Source organism: Filobasidium floriforme, assembly GCF_021052385.1.
Source record: "Filobasidium floriforme strain CBS 6241 chromosome Unknown HD553scaffold_6, whole genome shotgun sequence".
Taxonomy (NCBI): domain Eukaryota; kingdom Fungi; phylum Basidiomycota; class Tremellomycetes; order Filobasidiales; family Filobasidiaceae; genus Filobasidium; species Filobasidium floriforme.
In genome coordinates this window covers 1,061,031-1,077,985 of record NW_025763627.1, presented here as the reverse complement: position 1 = coordinate 1,077,985, position 16,955 = coordinate 1,061,031, and the positions used below count along the sequence as shown (strand labels likewise).

The 16,955-nt window shown below is 51.6% G+C and overlaps 5 protein-coding genes and 1 non-coding gene across 6 annotated transcripts; 2 read left to right on the top strand and 4 right to left on the bottom strand.

Moving 5' to 3' along the window:
* Positions 1 to 128: 128 nt before the first annotated feature.
* HD553DRAFT_328325 (uncharacterized protein) lies at positions 129 to 2,178 on the top strand (the record flags this gene model as incomplete). The annotated part of the gene is made up of 9 exons (XM_046181863.1): positions 129 to 176; positions 249 to 295; positions 382 to 437; positions 497 to 613; positions 707 to 855; positions 936 to 1,087; positions 1,176 to 1,762; positions 1,833 to 2,012; positions 2,087 to 2,178. The coding sequence occupies 9 exons, from the start codon at positions 129 to 131 to the stop codon at positions 2,176 to 2,178; spliced, it is 1,428 nt and encodes a 475-aa protein (XP_046038281.1).
* A 68-nt stretch (positions 2,179 to 2,246) lies between these two features.
* On the bottom strand, positions 2,247 to 3,663 carry HD553DRAFT_269843 (uncharacterized protein; the record flags this gene model as incomplete). The annotated part of the gene is made up of 5 exons (XM_046177634.1): positions 2,247 to 2,417; positions 2,471 to 2,770; positions 2,831 to 2,890; positions 2,948 to 3,268; positions 3,298 to 3,663. The coding sequence occupies 5 exons, from the start codon at positions 3,661 to 3,663 to the stop codon at positions 2,247 to 2,249; spliced, it is 1,218 nt and encodes a 405-aa protein (XP_046038280.1).
* Positions 3,664 to 4,294: 631 nt separating this feature from the next.
* Positions 4,295 to 4,365, top strand: HD553DRAFT_t28. The gene has a single exon. It is a non-coding gene; the product is annotated as a tRNA-Met (tRNA).
* Positions 4,366 to 5,101: 736 nt separating this feature from the next.
* On the bottom strand, positions 5,102 to 7,516 carry HD553DRAFT_368429 (uncharacterized protein; the record flags this gene model as incomplete). The annotated part of the gene is made up of 9 exons (XM_046184139.1): positions 5,102 to 5,167; positions 5,261 to 5,320; positions 5,413 to 5,514; positions 5,591 to 5,730; positions 5,812 to 5,911; positions 5,970 to 6,037; positions 6,121 to 6,232; positions 6,463 to 7,128; positions 7,364 to 7,516. The coding sequence occupies 9 exons, from the start codon at positions 7,514 to 7,516 to the stop codon at positions 5,102 to 5,104; spliced, it is 1,467 nt and encodes a 488-aa protein (XP_046038279.1).
* Positions 7,517 to 8,294: 778 nt separating this feature from the next.
* Positions 8,295 to 14,036, bottom strand: HD553DRAFT_308380 (uncharacterized protein). The gene is made up of 15 exons (XM_046179541.1): positions 13,778 to 14,036; positions 13,685 to 13,707; positions 13,473 to 13,601; positions 13,256 to 13,411; positions 13,175 to 13,189; positions 12,974 to 13,105; positions 12,590 to 12,912; positions 12,389 to 12,532; positions 12,020 to 12,335; positions 11,750 to 11,958; positions 9,100 to 11,691; positions 8,954 to 9,036; positions 8,804 to 8,890; positions 8,625 to 8,733; positions 8,295 to 8,563 (listed from the first exon to the last, which is right to left on the bottom strand). Exons 1-15 carry the CDS (start codon positions 13,837 to 13,839, stop codon positions 8,459 to 8,461), a joined length of 4,485 nt encoding a protein of 1,494 aa, XP_046038278.1. The 5' UTR covers positions 13,840 to 14,036; the 3' UTR covers positions 8,295 to 8,458.
* Positions 14,037 to 14,584: 548 nt separating this feature from the next.
* HD553DRAFT_201076 (cell wall organization and biogenesis-related protein) lies at positions 14,585 to 16,499 on the bottom strand. The gene is made up of 5 exons (XM_046177099.1): positions 16,043 to 16,499; positions 15,452 to 15,516; positions 15,157 to 15,373; positions 14,917 to 15,069; positions 14,585 to 14,840 (listed from the first exon to the last, which is right to left on the bottom strand). Exons 1-5 carry the CDS (start codon positions 16,199 to 16,201, stop codon positions 14,676 to 14,678), a joined length of 759 nt encoding a protein of 252 aa, XP_046038277.1. The 5' UTR covers positions 16,202 to 16,499; the 3' UTR covers positions 14,585 to 14,675.
* Between the last annotated feature and the right edge of the window lie 456 nt (positions 16,500 to 16,955).

The window sequence follows — 16,955 nt, the reverse complement described above, 5'->3', positions numbered from 1 at the left end:
AATCCGACATAACTTGCAGCTTGGACATTTGCACATCAAGTCCAGCAATTCATCATTTACTCTAGTTACTCTTAGCATTGAAAGACAGAAAAACCGGACCATCAAAAACAACCGACAAGCAGCTCAACATGGTGGACGTGACTGAGCTCAATATCGGTATCATCGGGATGGGAGAAGCGAGTCCGCCTGGGTCCCTCCTACCTGAGCTCCATTGAATATGTAAGGCTGATCAATTGTGGGACCTGTAGATGGGGAAGATGTACGCACGGCGATTCGCTGCGGGCGGAATGAAGAGGTGAGCATGGTTGAATTGGAGGCCGTTTCGGTTTTAGTTATTACGGGAAGGAGGTTCAACAGCTGATTGACGTTGTGGCTTGGCAGGATATACGTCTGTGATCGACCAGAACGGTTCGAGCAGGTCAAGGAAGAGATGTCGGGTGAGTCGAGCGGATACTTGATCCGGTCTTGAAGAGGGAGCTAACAGCCGACTTTGCAGGCGAACCTGCTATCATCGTCATGAAGGATGGGCATCACGTCTCCCGGATCTCAGACTTTATCATCTACTCGGTCGAAGCCGCATACATCAACGACGTTGTCAAAGAATACGGTCCATGTACGTCAACTTCCCCAACTACCAAGCAGCATATTGTCGATTGACGTACTGCAGAAGCTGATCGTCTGGTCTGACCTGTACCGTTCTCGTCAGCTACCAAGATGAACTCGATCGTCGCCGGACAGACCTCGGTCAAAGCTCCGGAGAAGGAAGCGTTCGAGAAGTACCTGCCAGCAGATGTGCACATCGTCTCCATCCACTCGTTACATGGACCAACGGTGACGACCGAGGGACAGCCATTAGTGACTATAATGTCTCGTCTCAAGGCATCGGAGCTTGGCTCAGCAGCTAATCTGAACAAATTGACTACCCCGATGTGTAGGTCATCATCAAGTACCGGGCGACGGATGCTCAAGTGGAGACGGTCGTCGAGATCTTCAAGTCATTCAAGAGCAACTATGTGCATTTGAGCTACGAGGAGCATGATCTGGTCACTGCCAACACTCAGGCTGTGACGCATGCTGCGTTCTTGAGGTAAGCACCACGGCCCTTCGCTGAAGTAGCGATGCCGCCAATGTGACTGACGATCTCGTTATTGACATTCATTTCCTGGATAATCTAGCATGGGTACGGCTTGGAAGGAGACCTCAGATTATCCTTGGGAGACGACCCGATACGTCGGAGGAATCGAGATCGTCAAGATCAACATCACCCTCCGTATCTACAGCAACAAGTGGCACGTCTACGCCGGGCTCGCCATCCTCAACCCTTCCGCACGAGAACAGATCGGCACCTACGCGGATAGCTCGACCCAGATCTTCAAGCTGATGATCGAGGAGAAGAAGGAAGAGCTGAGGGAGAGAATGTTTGCGGCCCGAGAAGGTGTGTTCGGATGGACGAGACAAGAGGGAAGCGAACAGAACGGGATCGCCAGTGGAAGCGGGAGCACACCCGACAAGGCTGTTCCAGCGGATGGCAAAGACCACTCCTCGTCGTCGTCAAAGCCCCGAACAGCGCGGAAACCCATCTTGCTATCAGATCGAATTCTCGATCAATTCTCGCTCGGCGTCAAGCCCGAACCAGGTCAAGGGGCAAGACCCAACTCGCATTTGAGCTTGATGGCGATGGTGGACTGTTGGCACCGACTGGGGATCAAGCCTTATGACCACTTGGACGTAGCTGGGACTCCTGTGTTTATGCTCTGGATCGGTAGGTCTCCAAGATTCTGCAAAGTGCTTGCCCAACCTGACTGACCAACCACGGTCTGTTCATGAACCAGGGGTCGCGGAGTACCTCTTCCGTTCACCTGAACGACTGGAAGCTGCCATCGAGGCCGCCATCTATGACAAGACACATCGATCCGACGACACCGAGTTTTGCATCGCCGCTCGAGGCTGGAGTCAGTGTGTCTCTTTCGGCAACTTTGATCTTTACCGAGATCGCTTCGAGCAGACGGCCAGTGCGTGCTTCGTTCTACATCAGCGGTTTATGATGCGGTGACTGACTTGTCGAATCGATTGTATCGTGTTACAGGTTTCTTTGCACCGCGATTCGAAGAAGCAGCAAAGGTCGGAGGCAAGATGATCAAGACTATCCAGGAGGAGAGCAAAAGGACGACGACGTAGGCTCGGTATATCGTAGCAGTATCTGTATCACGTGTCGAGCATCGTTCGTCTCCACTACAAGCATAGCATTAGATATCGTTTTGCATGGCTATGACGATCGCCTCGGCTTTCAACACTGTAGCTCTGGTATCGCCAAGAACCTTCCATTCGCGGCGATTCTTATAGTCGTAGATGATGGGCAGAATCTGAGACGCGACGTAATCATCTGCTGGGCGTAACTCGGGAGGTGCAGGCGGTGACTGTGGTGATGCCGGCGACGAGAGATTAGAAACGAAAATCAATGAACGATGACCGATCTGTCACTCACTTCGAGGTTGTACAGCACCATGTCCCAGAAGACCGCCAACGCCCAACCGGCATCCATCTCCAGAACCTTTTGTACCTCGTCGACCCATTCGACCTCCCAACAGAAAATGTCCTCGCGACTCTCCCCGTCGGTAAACGAGAAGGCCTTTTCGCTGCCTAGCCTTTGCTTCAGTAGAGGCAGGATATCGGCTATGCTCTCTTCGACCCGACACAGTGAAGCCAAAAGGTTATCATAAATGTTCCGGATGATATGAGAGTTTGCATAATTGTGGTTGATCGAGATGCACTGCAAAAAAACTCGGTTAATACGGACCGCCTTATCATCCTCGCCGATCGGAAGACTCACGAATTCCAGGTTCTCGACCTGATGGTACCAGCCTGAGGGTACGTGGATGGTTTCACCAGGCTGATGATCGTCTTGTTAGTACGCATGGCAGATTTGGTAAGCGTACTGTTGACTCACCGCTTGCTCAATGATCACTACGCCATCAAGCGCGTCTTGATCAGAAAGCTCACGCAGGTCGAAAAGCATCTCGGGCTCTCCGGGACCATGCGGACCGGCGTGCTTATGGAACCGATGTTTGATAGCAGGTGGTATGAGCCACCATCGCTTTCGCCCTATGATATTGCTGCTCCAGCTGTAGCTTCCATAGACATCCCGATGCAGCGGCGTGAAGGTTCCCTTTGGGCCCATGTACGTGAATCGATAATCGTTACGTGGGTCGAGCGATAGAGCGTGATGGGTCATCCAGTCGTCTGTGTATCCGTTATAGTAGGTGTTCAGCTAGGTATGCCTGTTAAGTCCTCTAGAACAGGATATTCGCCTTGAAATATTTCGGGAGTCTTGTAGAAATCCTCTTGCTTCCCACCTTCGTCTTCTAGCTGCAGCGCAAGGTGCCAATCTTTCACGTAGAGACCGTCGCCCTCGGCATCTCCTGCTACCCAAGAATCTATGACATCCTTCAGAGGCCTTTCCGTCCGCTCAAACTCGTTGAACTGCCGGCGTTTCGTATTGGCTACCTGTACCACGTGATGTCCGTAGTGTGATCGCAGGTGATTAAAATCCGGGCGAGTCGTCGATGTCGAGGAGCTGGACTCGATGATACGCCAATTTTCAAAGGCTGGCCAGTCTTCGATGAGTTCGGGACCGTATACTATAGGGTCTCTCGGGAGTTCCATCGCACAAGGCATACTTTTGGTATCTCTAGTTGGCAGGTAGACAAGCTTGTGGTCGAATTGATATGATCCGTAACAGAGAATGGAAAGGGAATGCCTGCGAAGGTTCAAAATGGGCGAGAACCGCAGAAGTGACGATGACCGATGTGCGGTGCGGAAGCAAACTTGATCCGGACCTCCCTCCGGTCGAGTCGCCCATCCCGTGTCAAAATCGTCAATCATGGGGATAACAATCAGGCAGCGCACGATCGAAGACCTTCTATACTCTGAGCGAGATTCATGCGTTTCTGTAGGTCTCTACTATCGTTTCCGATGGTGAAGTGCGGATCAGGCTACGTCCTTGCGGCGTAATCACTTGTCGTGAGAGGGTGTTGCGGTGAATAGGGTCAAGAGGTACGAGATCGGCACGCAGGCGATAGAGAAGTGGCTCGGCGTCCAACGTATCTATGGTCAGGGGTTTTGAACTGCACATACCAAGTCATTCTTGGGACCGGAAGAGTGCGATGAGAACGCCTAAGCATGTATACAGCGGGCTGAAGGGAAGTTAAGGTAAAAATTCCGTAGGAAGCATGAAATTATAGGTTTGACATTTATGTCTATACATGTTTTGTAGTCACTCCGCCAAAATATCCCTGCCTTCCTGGTGTAATGGCAACACAAGAGTCTCATAATCTCTCACTCCCAGTTCGATTCTGGGGGAGGGCAAGAAATTGTTAAATTTTTGCCTCTTCAAACGGATTTTTTCGCCTTCCACCACGCGATCATGTCGCTTCGCTGTATCACTGCTAATGCCGTCGGCCTAAATGGACTACGAACCTTTCCTCATCATCCCAGCAGCTGTCAACACTAACTTATGGGATTTGTAGATACGACATGTGTGTGTTCGTGGCCGTGATCGTTGCGATTGCCCCATTGCATTTTCGAGATCCGACGCACAACGCTAGCGCGCGCCTTCGGGGATGGCCCGTTTCACAATGGATTCGAGACGAGGCTGTTCAAGACGATGGTGCAGTTTCCCCTTGGTACATATACTATTGCCATAGTATCTAGTGCTCTCAGATGGAGGTTTTCGTATATCGTTTCTCCGTTTGGCTAGCAGGTTGCGACGACACGGTCGAGCGCGAGATGGGACGATTTGAAGGGACAACGCGGATGTTCAGCGGGCTCACTGGCGGGCTCAATGGAAGACGATGAGATGAAAGGTAAGCTGATGGATAGGTCATGCGATTGAAAGATCGGATGGAGGGATGATATTAGATGTACGTCGACTCCGGTTCTCTCTCTCTGTGCTTCCACTCGTTTATTCCAGCGCACGGATCATATCAGCAACACAAACCTCGTCTTTGTAGGCCTTCAAACCCTCACAGACAACCGGCTCAACACTACTACGTCCAATCAACATATCAGACAGGACGATAATACATCGGATTTTGTTCAAGTCCTAGTTGTTCCTGATCCATGCCTCCGGTGCAGCTGTCAGCGCAGGCACGACATATTCACAATCGACCTATCGAAGTGTGAAGCGCCGCACATTTGTCGGTTCATCTTCATTTCCGATTGGTCGATCGAGCCTGTGGAGTAAGGCATTTACTGTACTGACGTAGGATTTAACTCTGTTATTCAGATCCTCCGGTAGTATATTCCACAGCTTGGGCATGAACTGTATATCAACACGAGAGTGAGCTCGAATTGTTGCGACTCGAACGAGAGGAGTCACGACTCAAAAGAGAGAGATGTCCAGATCACACACACCTTCGCTGTAATCCTGATAGGTGCGAGCCCCCACCCTACAAGCTCCAAGTATTTGTAACTACCTGCACGAGTGCTCCTTGAGGTGATGGTAAAGCTCTTTGTCTATGTAATGAGGTTCGCGTTGAGACACATTTTAGCCGATTGCTATGAAAGAACCTCTGATAAAGCGTGGACCTACCTTTAGCATTGACACTGGCCCTCGGTACCTCGGTACCGTGACGCCGAGATTCGCTGCTTCTTCACGCCTTGCGTCGGCCTCGGCGTCCGAGGTAGCTCCAATCAGAAGGGTGGGTAGAAGGTAGGGAATCGCGATGGTACCTGCACACATGATACGAGAACTAGCATCAGCCATTATCGAGTTCGAGGCGAGGTCTCGTTGCCACAACGGGATGACTGTACACACCACTTTCGTAACCCCTTTTCGCTTGGCGACGGCCTCCCATCCCACCGCATCGTTCATAGCCAGATGATGTAGCTGGACGCCCGCAGCCTTTGGAACCTGATATGTCACATGTATTAGCTTTTACCATGTTGCCCGGTCTTTTCAGCCGGCCTACCTGCTTTTGAGGACTTGTAGTGCTACCGGATTGACCTAGACCGAGCGCGAGGTTCATAACGGCTTCCGCTAGTGATCGTAGTGCCGGATCTCCAGGACCTCTCATCATCACTCCAGCCGTTCCGTTCTTGATGATACACTCGCGATGTTACCTTTGATCTTTCCTGTTTTGGAGCCAGTATTGCCGTTCCCAACGCTTCCTAATGTCGACACTCTGTCCTCCGTATTGTTGACCGGTATTGGAGTCGGTCCACATGTAGAGGCCTGCATGATCGTGGTGTTTATCACCCTGCCCAAAGTGATATCGCTTGATCCAATCTTAGTACTCTATGCTGTCTAAATCCCCTTTGCCTTCGAGAAGAGAACACCACCAAGCGGACTGGAAAGTTCGGTAAGCTAGGTGAGAGATTGTTGTGGGGGTCACATGACTCATCCAAGAGGTCCAGCATCGTAACGGCCAATTCTTGAGCGTCTTTCTTCAATAGCTGACGAACATCTCTGCACATGGTGACGTCATCGAGACTTGCATACCCTTGTATCCTTCCGATCGCCATTCCCAGAGCCAAGAGTGTGGCGCTGTCGTGTTTGGAAAAGGTGGATCCGACCTGGTAAGGTTCGCCCTGATTTTGGTCTTCATATTCATCATCGACACATTCGTCGTCTTTGCATTTATCGTCTTCTTCACATCTGTCGTCTCTACGTTCGTCTGATTCGTCAGTGGGGTCGTCATGTTTGGAAAGGGTGGATCCGACCCGGAGAGGTTCGCCCTGATTTTGATCTTCATAATCGTCATCGACACATCCGTTGTCTTCGCATTCGTCGTCTTCTTCACATCCGTCGTCTCTACGTTCGTCTGATTTGTCAGTGGGGTTGTTGTGTTTGGAAAAGGTGGATCCGACCTGGAGAGGTTCGCCCTGATTTTGAGCTTCATATTCGTCATCGACACATCCGTCGTCTTTACGTTCGTCTTCTTCTTTATATCCGTCATCTCTACGTTTGTCTGATTCGTCAACGCCATCGTATTCCCTGTCGAACGAGAGTAAGCCGGTCTTGAGCTTTTCTGTATTGCGCGGGAATCGATAGAGCTGGCTGGGAAGCATGAAGTATGGTCCATTGGTCGGAGGTGGTGGTAGTTGAGAGCTATCGAGATCGGTAGCCTCCTGCAAACACAACACGATGGCTGCGATGCCTTCTTCCTTACCTAGTGTTGGCAGTTGTGAACGGCGACTAGTGTGAACGGTGACTAGTGGACCCGTCTTTTTTACGTAGACTTACCCAATTGACTAGGATTCCAAATCCAGTGATCGGTTTGATTCAAAAGCCAGGGCACAAATTCCAGCCGCATAAATATAAGCTCGAGCGGCCCGATGTCAAGCTCCTAGTCAAGACACTTACTAGGCCATTTTCTACGGTACCTCCCGAGTTGGACCTCTTGACAAAACGACTCAAATATTCACGCCGACCTTTGTTATCACCAAGGGTGAGTAACGTTCTCAGGACAGTCTTCCAGTCCTGATTCTTCAGGTCGACATATTTCTTTGCCTCCATGTAGATAGGAGCATCGCCTTCGCCAAGGCTTTTGCCCTCGCCGTGAGATCTTTTGGCGTCCTTGTGGAAAGAGAATTCATTCCCGTTATGACTAGTTTGACGGCAGCATGTGGATTGATTTAAAGGTAACCAATGTTCAAGTCATATCGCCGTACGGGTCTGGCTCAGTTCAAGCCAGTAGAATAGCAGCGTTCAAGATGAGCGTACCACGGAACCCTTGACGTGGAACGACCCTTTCCATACGGAGACGGTCGAGTGTACGGAATGCGTCAGAGGACTTCTTACGAACCTGTCACATCAGCCAGTAGGTAAGTTCAAACGCACGGCGAGTTTTATGAAATGGCGATAGGTACTGTACGGATTTCAGACCTCTGATGCAAGACTTTGATGGGAGCCGAACGCGAAAGTCTTTGTGTCGCTGGGATCAGCTTGCGCTATGAAGAACGATCTCTATGGCCTTCGACCTAGTGGGCCTTGATAGTCGTCAGCTTCAAGCTACTCGAAGTGCGCGACGACGGGCAAAAGTCCGAATTATGAAGAAGTATTTGTGTTTGATCAAAACAATGCAGCTAATCCATTCGTCCCTTCCCTCGATCAACCCAGGAGCTAGCTCTCTGCCTATCGCTACGGCTAGTGGCTGATCGATCGATCCGATCTCGACTGCAAATTAGCCGCCAACGATCCTTTCGCGTTTCAGAAAGGGACATATGCATGTCGTCATCGCCGGGAATCTGGTACGAATGACTCGCCATATGCTTCAACTGGTACTAAGCTCAGTCGATCATGAATCTCGGTCTCAGTATATTTGATCGCTGACTATCATTATCATATACAAGTCCTGAGATACTGTTCATCCGGCCACTGCAGTAGACATCATGCTTGTACCTCCTCTATCTTCGTGAACTTCATTATGATCATGCCGTCGTAAACAAGAAACAGCCTTCATCTCCATTTCAATGCTTTGAGCCACACATTACGTTCGTTGGAGGTCGTTGTCCGGAAGACAGTCGTGTTGGTCGTTGCTGCGATTGAGAACACGTTCGTGGTCTGCCATCATGAAAAGGATGAGCTAGTGAATCTAAATCATTGACAGTCGTGTCTGGCTCACCTCTAGAGCCAATTCTAGGTCCTTTGCCTCGTCAATCTGAGCATTCTCAAGCGATATAACAAGATCTTCTTGCCGCAGGTCATTCGACTCGAAAAGGCGGAGGTACGGTCTAATGAAGGAAACTCGAGCCAATCAGCGCTTACCTGAGGTTTGACACCTTTACTCGACACGCTGCTTACCTTGCTAGCCGAGCATATCGGCGGGTCCATTGTCCTTCTGCAGGAGATGTCAACACCTCCATCCACCCCTCCTTGTCAACTCGCGCTCTATGCAAGATATCCATATCAATGAGAATGAGGGCAGAGGATCGGTGACCTTCGGAGACGCACGAGATGAAGATTTCAGACACCTGCATCCGACCGTCCCTTGCTAAGCGGAGCGTCATGGATTTAGACAAGTCCTGTGGGAAACGCTAAGCACATACACAAGGGTTAGCGCTCGATATTATATTTGGGCAGAGCGCGACCTCCCTCACCCTTTGACAGAGAGTCGAACGCCAAGCTTCAACAGCCCTTGGTAGCAAATCTTCCTGCGCCTTGTTTGACGGAGGCGCTTCACCCACTGTATGAATACGCGCGGCCGCGGCTTGAACGTCTGCAACCAAGTGTTGTCGTTTTCGTTGTTCGAGGTAGGCCGCCAATATAGCCATTTGACTCGTGGTAAGCGAAGCCGATTCTTCCGACGGCGTTTGTACCTCGAATGTCCGGCTAGAATGAGCGGCAATTGCACTCGGACGTAGATAATCCATGATAAGGCTGCGCCTTCTCGTTTCACTCCCGGTAATGCGCAAACGGAGAGTCTGCACGAACAGAGCGGGAACCCGATGATTGGTAAACCCGACTTGAAACGATAGTTGACAGGTAATGTACTCGCCACTTGGCGTTTTCTTCTCCATCCCTGGCAAGTCTTCGAGCTTGCATGTAATGCCGAGTGTACCAGCTCCATCACCTCGGTATACTGGTTGTTCAGCTGATAACAGGTTGTCATCCTGGCTTGAGCCATCCTGTTCCATAGGAGATAGGCGAATGACCGCTTGTCTATCACCGTTCTGAGGCCCTCGAAGTGAGATGAAATTCACTTCATTCAGGTCTAAAGAGCGAGCCGAGTTGTGAATGATGTTGATGCGGATTTGACGCTGACGACCTTGTCGAAGCGTAAAGGTGTTTTCCTTGCCATCATAGTCCGTCGCAACGAACTTGCCCTGACTGTCCGGTTCGAGTATGGAAGTATGGACAGTAACCATATGTTTCGGTTTCGAGGCTTGCTCAGTGCGAGTCGGCGCGCCGGCGGCATCTAGCGTAGGCATATCAACTGGGATCCGGTCGCAGAGCCTTTGCAAGTACTGTTCAGTGACTTTGCCAAAGAAGTCAACCTGTATATACAGCGCCGGATCGTAGGCCGCAATATCGAGACTGAAAGTCTCCTTCAGTTTCACATGCGCCGTCGAAGCGTTTGTCAAGTCCACCACCTCGCTAGATCGCAAGTTTTCCCGTTTACCTCCGATTCCGAAAGTCGGTAAGCGTAGCTGCATGTGAACAGACGAAATCCCCTCGGCGAAGGCTCGCACGTTGTGCAAGGTGATGCTGGCCGACCTGGACCCGGAGGTCAGCGAGTCTGAGGACGAGTCCCAAGTGACATGGACGGTGACATTGCCGACAGCTTCCGCCGTTTCGAAGGACTGGATAGGCACCTGCATAGCGCCCTCGATTCGCGGATGGAGTGCAAACATGGCAGTTCCGAGGTGAGTCCATGTGGGACAAGGTATCGTCCTGAAAGTCGTCTCCGGGGGAGATCTGTGGGCCAAATCCAAGTCGGCGCCGTAACTTCGCATGGACGGCAGCTGTCTTTGCAGTTTCTCTATGGACCAGACGTATGCCACTTTCCTCCTTTTGTCGATCACGAGAATCGCCACATCCCCGGTACTACGCGTTACCGAGTGCGTAGCCTCCGCATCGAACAAGATGGACTCGACATGGGTTTCCATCGTAGACGCAGGCGATCCACGAGATGCTACCAATCGATAAGCTGTACCGATGTCATACCGATCAGCCAGACGATTGGCCTCTTCGACGCTCGTAGCTTGATCCCGCATAGCGTTCGCCATCGCTACCAACCGGACGCGACGCCACTGTCGGATTGCTTGTTGCGCCACCTCTTTCTCGCGGTCGAGTAGCACGCCGCTCAGTCGGGTGCTTAGCGATTCGAAGCGGTTCTGTAGCGCAACTTGACGAAGCAACCTGATCTCTTCAGCCATGCGGTCCATTTGTAGGTTACTTTCTGCTCTACTGGGTTGACGACGGGAACCCGCAACGTCCTCGTCCAACCCGGTTGCCGACGCCATCTCGGAATATGCCTGCAACTGTCGGGAGGCAGGATCGATCGCTGCCAGAGCCATCTGCACATCTCGGTCGGACAGATCATCATCCCAGGGGTTCTCCGCCACGCTCGTAGGTGTGGACCTCTCCGGTGAGCGTAGGCGGTCAATGTTCTGTACAGCACGCAGTCTACTTGGAGTTCCCGCCTGTGATTCAGGACGGCGTCGCGAGGTACGTGCCCTCGTGATATCTTGGAACAGGCCGTCCAACTCTTCGTCACCTAGCATGTCCAGATCATCGCCTGTCAATGTCAGCCGCGAAAGTGCTTCTTTCCGGGCAAAAGTCCAATCAACAATATTGTTAACTCCGCTGTCCTTCCCGTAATCGCTTGCATCGGTGCCTTCAGGTAACATGTCTGCTAGGGCATTCGAGAAACTTGCCGACTCTCGCATGCGCTGAGCTCTGACTGATTGAGGCGAGCTGAAACGAAAGACATGCCAGTCGATGATAATACGAAACCCAGATTCGAGAGGCATAGCAGCGCTGGTTGGAATAGGTTTCCCGTTCACCAAGATTGTAGCATGCTCCAGCGGCTCTATGGACACTTTTCCCTTTTCGTTGACGAGTGCGCAGTGTTCCTTCATAATTCTTGGGCTTGACAGCTTGATGGCTGCGGTCGACGATTCGATGTTTCCGACTATTGTCCTGCCTTCGGGAATCGAGTACAGAAGACATTCGTTTTGCAAAGGGTCCTGAGGCAGTGCAGTGTTAAGCGAGAACCCCTAAGTCACCAGGATTATGATCTCTTACCTCGTTCAGATTGACTAGATGGGGCCACTTTTTCGGAGCGTGCACCCCGACCAAGGCTCTGTCCTTGTCGAGACTGATTCCGAGCTCCTCCAAAGCTTGCTCTCGCGCAGTATGGATTTCCTGGGTTTTGGCCAGTTTATCTTCCCAGCTTTCGTTCAGCGAGGCCATCAACTTTTCGGAAGCTTCCAAGTTTTCCTGAAGTTCCAGCTCTATAATCAGAGATAAGATGAGTCTTGTCGGGACCAGGCGAGTAGCTGTCCTGCTGCTTACTTGTCACCGTCCGGATCTCCCCGTCCTTTGTTTTATATGTAACCATCTGCTTTTCTGGCGGGGTATTCTCATCGAATATCGCCTCGGAACTTCCTCCAACAGCTCGCTGACGCAGAACAGCCAACTCCTCCTTGAGTTCCCGAATCATCTTGGCATTCGGATCCTCGTTGACAACGGCGTTCGTCTTGATGCGCTTGGCTTGATCTGCATACCTAAGGGTAGACAACGTCTCTTCGTAGTCTGCAGGACTGATTGCCGCGATCATGCAAGTCCGCGAGTTACCACCGAGCGATTCTTTGAGTAGCCATGTCAAGACCTAACATTGCGAAGTCAGCACTAGCATCAACGCTGCACATCGATCTGACATACTGAATCTCGGTAGGGCACAAAGTCATCCTTCTTCTTCTTCTGTTTCGACTGTGTCGCTGTACTCGCCATGGCAAGCGCCTGGATGACCTTACCGAGCGTCGTCAAGGACCGATTGATATTCGCTCCTTCCTTCAATCTGGCGCCCTGCAAGTGCGAAGCTCAGTAAGTCCAGCGTATCGGCCAAGCATTCGAGTAGCTTACCGTCGCACCCGTGCTATTCGCCCTTTCAGATCCCGCTAGATCCACGAGCGAGACTTTGGAGACCTTTTCGCCTGCCATCTTGGTAGTCTCGTCGTGTCTCTTCTGGGTGAGGATCACGGTAAAAACAGCATGACTTCTCGAGCTCGTCTCATTCATCGCTGTTGATGCTACCGTCCGAGCTTTATTTCCTTCGTCCATTACGGTCATCATTTGACTGTATGATTCGACGACCAGTCGTGAGAGGTCCTCGACATAGGGTCCAGCGGACGGATGTTCCCGAACCCTCAAAACGCCCTTATTTTTGGGATTTAGCAGATCTCGTACTGTGAGGGTAATCGAACACAGTCAGAGTAGCCAAGAAGATCTTGATCTGAAGCGGCTTACCTTTCTCGTTGTAGATCTCCATGTACGAGACTTCAACCCTGAACTCGAGCTTCGGATCGCTGGCTGTCTTGCTTTCTATTCGGTTAAAGAGCTCCTCCGTCACGAGGGGAATGACACCCTTGTCCGAGCCGTCTGATCCAGAGAGTCAGGTATCGGATCAGCTCGTAATCAATTCCAATCAAAAGTCACGTGCAGACCCACATCCCATCATACTGTCTGCGCAAGAGCAGTCTCTCAGGTAAGCGATCATCGACTTGGATGCCAAGTCAATGTACGACTCACAGGACTTCCCGCTCCCTGTCTGTCCATATGCAAAGATACAGCAATTGTATCCCGCAAAACTGTGGTCCAAGAGTTCCAAGCCGACATCCTGAAAGAGAGTCTGCTGCGAGGCGTAATTTGGTTCATCCCGAGCTCCCGCTGACCAGTATGACTTGTCTGGAAGCGGTAGAAAGACAACCTCAGCCTGTAACAAATCTCCCTTGACTCTTGAACTCACCGAAACTAAAAGAGTGCTCTCGTCTCTCCCGTTCTCTGTCCTTTGCAGCTGTATCCTCGTTGCCCGGCGGTACGATCGTAGTCTGATTGCCCTCCATACGGACGAGGCACTTGGCGCCTCTTGCTTGTTCTGGACGGGGGATATCACATTACCAAGAATCTTCAATATAGGCATGGATTCCAGTTCCTCCATATTCTTGCCATTGGACTAACCTCGAGCGTTCAATGGCCGACATCTGCAACGGTCAAATGACGTTCGCTGTGTCAGCTAGAAGCTTCTTCCTGTCCGAGCCTGGCCAAGTTTACCTTACGACGACCTTGATGTTTCCACCTCCCGCAGTGTCGAATGAGTCGCTATGCCCGTTCATCTTGCCCAATATCTCCCACCTGATACAGATCGATCAAATTCCCGTTCGGGACCCCTTGATCGACCAGAAAAAGATGATGCTAGTTCGGTGCTGAACGCCTCCAGCAGTGCTCATTCCATATCTTTTGGCTTCACAATCGCTATCATCAGAATCGATATCGGAGCTGCAGCTAGGTGTTTCTATCACCAAGACATGTCATGCCGGTGGTTCGACTGATCGCACACCGGGTCACACACGCTCTCATGCTCATCACTCCTCACCGATCATGCTCACACCTGCCTTGTTTACTTTGTCACATTCCGGTTCACTGCTTTGTTCGTCATCATCAGATCTATCAGATGAATGGCCACGTAAAACGTCATGAAATAAATCGATAATACAGCAGATGAATATAGAGGTAGAAAAGAAGAAGTGATAGCGGTAGGACCACATCGTAAGGAGACAACAACGGTATGTGAAACAGGAGATCCGTTATGAGGCGTAAAGTAAAGGTCGCATTAGAAGGCAGCCGGGAGGAAGGCGGGGCTTGATGTGCCGTGATGTATAAGCGCCCCGCTCCTGGTCGAGAGTGTAAGGGAGGATGCTGAAGAAGAGTCTGTCTATGTTGTGTCGTCGCGCACGCCAGCGGCCCATGTGGGTTGCAGAGGACAACCATCCTGGTTGTCCACCGGAGGTCCTCGTAGGCTCCTGCCAATCTGATGAGCAGCCACTGTCGTTGCCCAGCCCCGTCCGTCGTGCTGCAATACCCTTCCCCTCAAGTAGCCGTGTATCCCCTCCAACTGCCACTTCCTCTCGTCTCGCCTGCTCGTGTCATCGCCATTCGAACCGTTCCCCGCTCAAAGCCCCATCAAACCGGTCATCATCAAGAGCCCCGCTCCGATCAACCCGGCAACAGCCTGGACACTCCCAACGCCTCGTTCTGAGATGGCTCCCGATCGTTTTTGGAGCTTCTCGACCTCTTCGTCCTCGTCCAACGAACGCTTGGACGCCTGACCCGTAGCCTGTCGTCGAGCACAAATCCTTCCTGTCAGTCACTGGCTTCTACCTAAGTGTCAGGCCAACACGTCGCAAACTCACGTTGACTCCGGTAAGGATGACGGTAGGCAACATGTTGGGCGGATTGGCAACCAAGTACAATGGCGGTAGAGGCTTCCCGTCAAAGGCGTTCAGCTGGAGCGCATACGAAGCCTTGATCGAGTCGACCTGGATACCCCAGTCTTGGAACATGACCTATGAGGGCGAAGAGGATGACTCTACATCAGCCTTGTCCTCCGGCCTTTGTCTAGGTTCAACTAGTCGCGCCGACAGACGACTCACCATCTGATCGTAGTAAGTGATCAAATTCGTAACGGCCGCACAAGGGTCCTGGACCTGAATCCTTCCATCAGCCGAGAACGGGAAGAGGGACAACGACCCGTTGTTGTTCAACTGGTATCGTCCGTGTTGCCAGAGGATGAAGGCCGTGATGCACCGGGGGTCGGCGGGGTTGGCATTGTATCGATATTGAGCCTCTTCGAAGTGCCCATCGTCGGTGCTGAAGGACGAGCGAGTCATTGATACTGATGAGCGAACCCATCCGCCATCGCATCCTTTCCAGTCGCAGAAGACTCACAAAGAATAACTGATCCCCGTAGTCGTCGGATAGGTGAACGAAAAGTTCTGGGGGTTACAGAAACTCTACACAGATTTGAGAGGAGAGGTTGGAAAAGGTCAGCATTCGTACTAGGGTTGGCTGTTCAAACGTTCGATTTCGTCCACATCGAAGTTTGGGTAGGTTGGGGGTAACATGAGGTTGGGCGGTGCGGGTTGTGTCCAAAGATATCAAGGTCACAAAGGTTTGTAAACCGAGGATGAAGAGTACGGAGAGGCGAGGGAATATATGCGCAGTGATCGAAGTCACGATGCAGATGGAATGTTGTCAAACTTGAAACGCGATCGGACCACCCCCTGGATGTCATCGTCATCGTCCGCTCGTGACCCGCGATCAGCCTCGGTCCTGTGTCGCAGTAAGGCTGTGACAGGTGTTGCAGGATTCGTCCTTGTCGTCGACTAGATGACGAAGTGGCGAAGGTTGACGATGCTCTGGGGGGGGGGGGGGGGGGGGTCGAGTCGTCGTCGATCCTCATTTCCGGATGCCCCATGTCCCCCAACCCAGCCCACGACAAAACAACAAACCGAACGACAGAGGACAAACGATACTCACTCCTCCGGTCTGTACCCCACCACTCCCACTACTCCAAGTTCCCGTCAACGAGGTGATGTTGTTCAATGCCGACAGATCTCCTTGAGCTTTGACGACCGACGTGAGGGTGGTGAGTGTCAAGAGGGAGGCGGTGAGGATGGTCTTGATCGGGCTAAACATCGCGATGGTCTCTGGTCCTGAACTCGAGTTCTTTATCCTAAAGATTGGCTGATTGCGACCGACGTCCGAGTGGGGTCGTAGAGAGAGATCTAAGGTCTAAAGTCAAGGAAAAGGCTAGGCTGAGGTCCAGTGGGAGGTTGAAAGTTGATGATAGTCTGAATCGAGTGAGGCGGAAGGGGGAAAGGAGATGAAAGGGTGTTTTCCGCGCGAGATGGGCGAAGACGGTAGAGGAGGGGTTTTTAAAAGGAGCGACGATTGGTTGTTTTGAAAGAAGAGGCGAGTTGCGGTTCGTGTGTATAGCAGGTAGATTACAGGAGATGATGAGAAGGTCAATGGATGTCCAGAGAGACGGTCGAGGTTGGAGGTTGACGTAGTAATGGGAGGATGATTTGAGAATATGCTGTGTCCTCGTCGTTTGCCTTGTTGGGTTGGGCGGGCTCTGCAGCGGAACGCGCGAAGGCGGGAGGCGGGGGTTATTACGAGCTAGGGCTAAAGAGCTGGTTTTCACAAACAACGCCAGCTACAACTTGCGTAACTTGAACGCAATTCGCTAGCAAGAACGTTTCAATCCAGGATACACTGTGCATATACGGTGAATGCACTGCCCGTCAAGAGCTGCAAAACTCTCTAGGTCGTCGAGCGTCATCGAGCCTGTCCCTGCTGGTTGCTTGCGCATGACACAGCCCTTGCAGCGCCTCCCATCGCTCGCTCTCTCTTTGTTTTGCTCTCTTGGCTCTTGGCCCGCGACGCCCAT

Excerpts from the sequence above, each read along its gene's own strand:
- HD553DRAFT_308380 (XM_046179541.1), bottom strand. The coding sequence starts at position 13,839 with ATGAACGGGCATAGCGACTCATTCGACACTGCGGGAGGTGGAAACATC. Across the intron at positions 12,913-12,973 it reads GGAGATCTACAACGAGAAAG|TACGAGATCTGCTAAATCCC; the intron begins GTAAGCCGCTTC and ends TTACCCTCACAG. Across the intron at positions 11,959-12,019 it reads GGAGATCCGGACGGTGACAA|AGCTGGAACTTCAGGAAAAC; the intron begins GTAAGCAGCAGG and ends CTCTGATTATAG.
- HD553DRAFT_201076 (XM_046177099.1), bottom strand. The coding sequence starts at position 16,201 with ATGTTTAGCCCGATCAAGACCATCCTCACCGCCTCCCTCTTGACACTC. Across the intron at positions 15,374-15,451 it reads ACGGGGATCAGTTATTCTTT|CACCGACGATGGGCACTTCG; the intron begins GTGAGTCTTCTG and ends CTCGTCCTTCAG. Across the intron at positions 14,841-14,916 it reads TCATCCTTACCGGAGTCAAC|GCTACGGGTCAGGCGTCCAA; the intron begins GTGAGTTTGCGA and ends GCTCGACGACAG.